Genomic DNA, 6,154 nt, shown 5'->3' with positions numbered 1-6,154 from the left:
GCCAAAGGCAAGGGAGTCCAGGGCCACGTGAAGTTCTTCTAGGGTTGGTTCACTGTCAAGCTCCTCCAGCACAGGCAGGCACTCAATGTTGTTCAGCGCTTCTTCGGTGATTACATTTTCTCTGGAGTATAGCTCAGAGTAGTGCTGCACCCAGCGTTCCATCTGCTGCGCCCGATCCTGGATGACCTCGCCTGTGGCAGACTTCAGAGGGGCAATTTTCTTCTGCGTTGGACCTAGGGCCTGCTTGATACCGTCATACATCCCCTTGATGTTGCCCGTGTCAGCTGCTATCTGTATCTGGGAGCAGAGCTGGAGCCAGTAGTCGTTAGCACATCTCCAGGCAATCTGCTGGACTTTGCTGCGAGCAGCTCGGAGGACCTGCAGGTTGTGCTCACTGGGACAGGCCTTGTATGCTGCTTGAGCTCTCCTCTTTTCCTCAATGACTGGTGTCAACTCCTCAGAGTGGGCTTCAAACCAGTCTGCTGTCTTGTTGGTCTTCTTGCCAAATTTGGACAAGGCATTGTTGTAAACGGCATTCTTGAAATGTTCCCATCTGTTGGATGCATTTGCATCGACCAGGCCTGGAAGAGATTCCTCAAGCGCTCGTGCAAATTCCTCCACTTTTCTCTGATCCCGGGTCTTGCTGGTATCAATGCGAGGTCTTCCTTCCTTTTTCATGTGGTACAGTCGCTTTGTTTGCGGTTTCACTCTGCTGCACATCAGGGATTGGTCGGTGTCACAGGCAGCACCCTGATAGCTGCGTGTGATCTTGATGCTGGGAAGGCTGGAGCGTCTGGTGAGAATCAGGTCGAGCTGGTGCCAGTGCTTTGAACTTGGGTGTCTCCAAGAGACTCTATGTTGGGGCTTCGTGTTGAAGAACGTGTTGCTGACACAGAGACCATGATGACAGCAAAACTCTAGCAGGTGTTGGCCATTTTCATTCATCTTCCCAGTGCCGAACTGACCTAAGCAAGTGGGCCACGAACTGTTATCAGCACTAACTCTAGCATTGAAGTCACCGAGGATGAACAATGGCTCTTTTACTGGGATCTTCTTGATAGTGGTGGCCAGGTCATCATAGAATTTGTCTTTGGCTTCTGCTGGAGATGACAGAGTCGGTGCATAAGCGCTGATGAGAGTGACAGGTCCTGCTGATGACTGGAGCTGCAGGGACAAAAATTTTTCACTTCCCACAGTAGGCGGGATGATGGATTTCAGCAGGGTATTTCTGACCGCAAAGCCAACACCATGTTCCCTGGTTTCGTTTGGTGGTTTTCCCTGCCAGAAAAATGAGAAATTTCTCTCCTTGACAGATCCTTGACAACTATCTCCTTGATAGTTGAAGAGGGAGCAGTGGTGAGACAAATGGGATGCAGGGGGAGGGGCACGAGAGGGGTTTGTGGGTATCTGGAAATTGAAGAGGGAGCAGTGGTGAGACAAACGGGATGCAGGGGGAGGGGCACGAGAGGGGTTTGTGGGTATCAGGAAAAATTGTTTAAGATATTTTCCAGAAATTAAAACAGATTGCTTTTCCAGTTATAAATAATACTGTGGCTCCATCTGCTGCCACTATATCACCTACCTAGTACATTTTTAAAGTAATTATAATTTATTAAAATGGATCCTTGGAATAAGAACACATAACACCACAGTCTGCAATTTTAATAAAGAAATTTTGGGGACGGGGGAAGGGGGGACAGGTGGAAATCACCAAAAAATACACCCCTACCTATTAGCCACCACAGCAAAATAAAACCTCTATGTTTAGCAGCTCTGTTGTGCAGCTGAGTGCCATTGCCGGGCAAGGCTGTTGCTTTAGTGTCCTGCCACTGTCTGAGACACCAAACCATCTTGGCATTTTTTAAAAATTTTGCTATGTGAACTTCTCAACTTAGGGCTCAATCTTATCCAGTTTTCCAGCGCCAGTGCAGCTGTGCCAATGGAGCAGGGGCTGCATCCTATGGTGGGGAGGCAGTCACAGATCCTCCCCAAGGTATGGGAATATTTGTTCCCTTGCCTCAGTGCTGCATTATGGTTCCAATGAAGATTTTAGAGACACAGAGCCCAATCCTGTGGGTGTCTACTCAGAAGTCAGTCCCATTCTAGTCAATGGAGCTTATTCCCAGGAAAGTGTAGAGAGGATTGTGGCCACAGAGCCCCATCCTATGCATGTCTACTCAGAAGTAAGTCCCATTCTAGTCAATGGGGCTTACTCCCAGGAAAGTGTAGACTGAGAGCCCAATCCTATGTGTGTCTACTCAGAAGTAAGTCCCAGTATAGCCAAAGGGGCTTACTCCCAGGTAAGTGTGGATAGGAGTGTAGCCTGAGAGCCCAATTTGTGCATGTCTACTCAGAAGTAAGTCCCATTATAGCCAATGGGGCTTACTCCCAGGAAAGTGTGGATGGGATTCTAGCCAGAGAGCCCCATCCTAGGCATGTCTGCTCAGAAGTAAGTCCCATTCTAGTCACTGGGGCTTACTCCCAGGTAAGTGTGGCGAGACTGCGGCCTTCGCCAGCCACAGCTGTCCACGACTCCAACTTTCCTCTGCCTCTCTCACACTCTTTTGCGGTGCATAGAAGGCCACGCCCACCCACCTCCTCTTCTTCCATTGGCAGCCGCGCCTTGAGCCCCGCCCCCGCCCCTCCCTCGGGCGTCTCCCGCCGGCCCCGCCCCCTGAGCGGAAGCCCCGCCCCCGGACGCTGGCGGCGGCGGCGGTCCAGAAAGTCGCCTGTTGCTCCTTCCGGCCGACTTGTGTGGGGGCCGGAAGCGGCTCCTTTCTCAGCGGCCAGTGCAGGGAGGGCGATGGCGGCGGGCGGCTCCCCGGTGGACCGGCTGCCTCCCCCCTTCCCCTCGGCGGAGGCGGGCGGCGGGCCCTCGGGGGACAGCGACTCGGACGGGGAGGACATCTTCACAGGCAGCGCTGTGAGTGGCTGGCAGGCGGGGGCCGTCCTGTCAGTGCTTCCCCGGAGTCCGAGGGGCCGGTTGGGGGGTGGCCCCTGCTGTCCGCCCACGTCCTCCCGCCACTCCCGGGAGCAGCCCCTTGGCTGGAGTGGGACTTCCTTCTGAGTAGACACGCCTGGATCAGGCTCTTCTCCTCTCCAACTTGCCTGGGAGTAAGCCCCATAGACTACTTTGGGACTTACCTCTGAGCAGACTTGCCTAGGATGCGGCTCTGAGGCTGCAAATCCCATCCACACTTACCTGGGAGTAAGCCCCATAGACTACAGCGGGACTTGCTTCTGAGTAGACACCCCTAGGGTTGGGCTCCGCGGCTGCAATCTTCTCCACACCTCCCTGGGAGTAAGCCCCATTGATTCTAATGGGACTTACTTCTGAGCGCACATGCCTACATCAAGCCCTTATCCTATCCACGCTTACCTGGGAGTAAGCCCCATTGACTATAATGGGACTTACTGCTGAGTAGGCATGCCTACGTTTGCACTGTTAATTAATCTGCTTGGATAACCTGGAAACTGTTGTTTCAGGTTTTTTCTTCTTTCTGTTCTCCCCCCAAACCTCTCTGGGGCTGTCTAGAAACCTGCCCTCCTTCCCCCCCCCACACCACCTTCTCTGGGGCTGTCTAGAAACCTGCCCTCTTCCCCCCCACACACCACCTTCTCTGGGGCTGTCTAGAAACCTGCTCTTCCCCTCCCCTGCCCTGCACACACACACCACCTTCTCTGGGGCTGTCTAGAAACCTGCCCTCTCCCCCCTCCCCACCTTCTCTGGTGGTGAAATTGTCAAAGCACACCATCAGTTTTTTGACAACTGACAGGACACACTATGCTGTTGGTGAGGGGGCTCATGCCCCCCCAACAACCCTACTAATAAATGACCTTCCCTCAAATTCCTGTGACACACCTGCAGACCATTTGTGCACACCAGTGTGCCATGGCACAGTGGTTGAAAATGACTGTCTTAGGCTGTCTAGAAACCTTCAGCAGTTGAGCTACAAGGTTGAGCTTTGTGGCTCAGCAGTGGGAGAGTGAGGGTAGAGGTTGCACCTTGCCTGAGGGTCACACTATGTGACTGCTCAGAGGTTTGAAAGCAGACCCTGGGTCTAGCAATTCCTGTCTGAAATCAGAGTGAGATCTAGGATTCTGACCTCAGAGGTAGCAAGGTTGGGTCTTGAGTTCAAATCTCAGTGTTGCTGCTGCTGCAACTGTTTAGCACAGTTTGCCCTCTTTAACTACTGCCCTCTTTCTCTTCTTTCCTCCCACCCTGACTTTCCTGGCTACTAGAGCTGCACAGGAGGCCTTTTGAATTCCAGTGCCATTAGAAGGAATATTTTCTACTGCTTTTTTTTCTTCCTAAAGCTCTTCTTCCAGATAGCATCTTGTTTACCTGAGATTTAGAGAGTTGCCCTTTGGCTTTGGGCCAAGGTACAGTACTCCTTCCCCTACTCTTTTTTAACTCGATTGCTTGTAGTGTTCTGGAATCCCTGACAGAGGTGGTATTCTTTTCAGCAGTTCTCCCCCTCTCATTTAGTCTCCTTAATCTGGAGGAACTTGAAACTTGCACTTAAGTATTAAACTGCTGCAAATTTAGATAAGCACACATTAGACATTTTTAGCATGTGTTTTCTTAAACTCATTGATTTATTGTCAAAAGCCCTCAAGTCTGCTTGTATTAAAAAGAAGCATTCTAATGGGTCTCTGGTTGGCATGATAGTCTGTTCTTGCTTGTGTTCGATCCCAATCCTATCTAACTTTGCAGTACCAATGCAGCCGTGCCACCCGGGCATGCACTACATCCTGTGGTGCTGGGGCAATCACAGAGGCTTCCTCAAGTTAAGGGGACATTTGTTCCTTTACTTTGGGGATGCATTGCAGCTGCATCAGTGTTTGGAAAGCTGGATAGGGTTGGGCCCTTAGTCAGCTTCCTCTGGAAGATCTTTCTGTGGTGTAATGGTTTAGATTCTTATAGGGGTTGATGATGCTTGTGAACCTTGTTATGTATTTATTGGCTGGTATCTGCCCAACAATGTCTTCAATGGTCTGTCTTGCCTGACAGTCTGTATATAATTCATGGTACTGCTCCTGGAGTATGTTCATCATGTGAGAAACAGAAGTTTTGTGGTGAGCAGAGGGAAAGCCCAAGAGTGATGAAGGAAAAAGATTTTCTTGAGGAAAAAGATAAGGTGTCCTGAGTTTATTTTTTTATTTTTCACATTTTTATACCACCCTTCCTCCAAAGAGCTCAGGGCGGTCTACACAGCTGCTCCCCTCCTTCACAACAACCCTGTGAGGTAGGTGAGGCTGAGAGAAAGTGACTGGCCCAAGTTCACCCAGGAAGCTACGTGGTGCCTTGAACCTGGTTCGTCCAGGTCTAAATCCACCTCCCAAACCACTACACCACCCTGGCTCTTGCCTCCTTTTCTCCTATTGTGTACATGCCTCCTAGTCTTAAAACTGTGAACAGTGCACAAGTTTCTTTTCCTTGAGATGGCCATTTTGCAGCCGATGACCTTGTCTGAAAATGCTCCCCAGAATTCTAGAGGCTGCTCATTAGCTGATACAAGCACAACAAGGGATTTGTAGTTAGGCCTCATGTTGGAAGGTAAACTACACTTTTCCCCAACAGAACACAAATGTGCTTTTTTGAGTAAAATCCATACAAAAATGAAGTGTGTGAGTTGATTGAGAATCTATATGAAAGGAACTGTACTTGACATTTAGGGCACTGATAGTTGAGTAAGAATTGACATCAGTAGAATTGACTTGCAAAAGAATGTGATGCCTGAAATCTGGAAGTTGCATAATTTCTGTAGAAATTATGTAAACCCTTCATGGTCTCTCCGGTGATGACTAGAACTAACAGAGCCTGACTTTGCTAGGGCTGGTAACTTGTTGCACTCCTGAATGTATAATATGATACCAAAAACTGACACGGCAAACAAGTTCTGACAAATTTGCATTTAAATGTTATAATGCAGGGTCAGAAACAAGTTTTAATGTATAGCTGCAGGGAGGAAGCACACTATGTTGTTGCCCTGCATCTAGGAAAGTGCATGCTTAAGGGTTGTGTGGTGCTATGGACTGTGGTAATTAAAGATGTAATACTTACAACTTAAATAGGGGTTTAGGGTATATAGAAGACTTGGATTGTTTCTCTAAAGCAGCATGTCTCTGGTAGAACTGCGTGGGATGGAGG

The 6,154-nt window shown here is 49.6% G+C and overlaps 1 protein-coding gene across 1 annotated transcript in view; it reads left to right on the top strand.

Annotated features, from left to right (window-relative positions):
• The first annotated feature begins 2,736 nt into the window (after nt 1-2,736).
• Nucleotides 2,737-6,154, top strand: part of SNX1 (sorting nexin 1) — a 28,990-nt gene continuing 25,572 nt past the window's right edge. The window contains exon 1 of the mRNA XM_066634902.1: nt 2,737-2,923. Within this exon, the coding sequence (XP_066490999.1) occupies nt 2,804-2,923 (120 nt within the window). The 5' untranslated portion in view covers nt 2,737-2,803. The remainder of the gene's footprint in view (nt 2,924-6,154) is intronic.

The sequence above is a fragment of the Tiliqua scincoides genome, chromosome 8 (assembly GCF_035046505.1).
Source record: "Tiliqua scincoides isolate rTilSci1 chromosome 8, rTilSci1.hap2, whole genome shotgun sequence".
NCBI lineage: Eukaryota > Metazoa > Chordata > Lepidosauria > Squamata > Scincidae > Tiliqua > Tiliqua scincoides.
The sequence above is the reverse complement of the archived record's forward strand: the minus strand, read 5'-3'. Positions and strand labels throughout refer to the sequence as shown.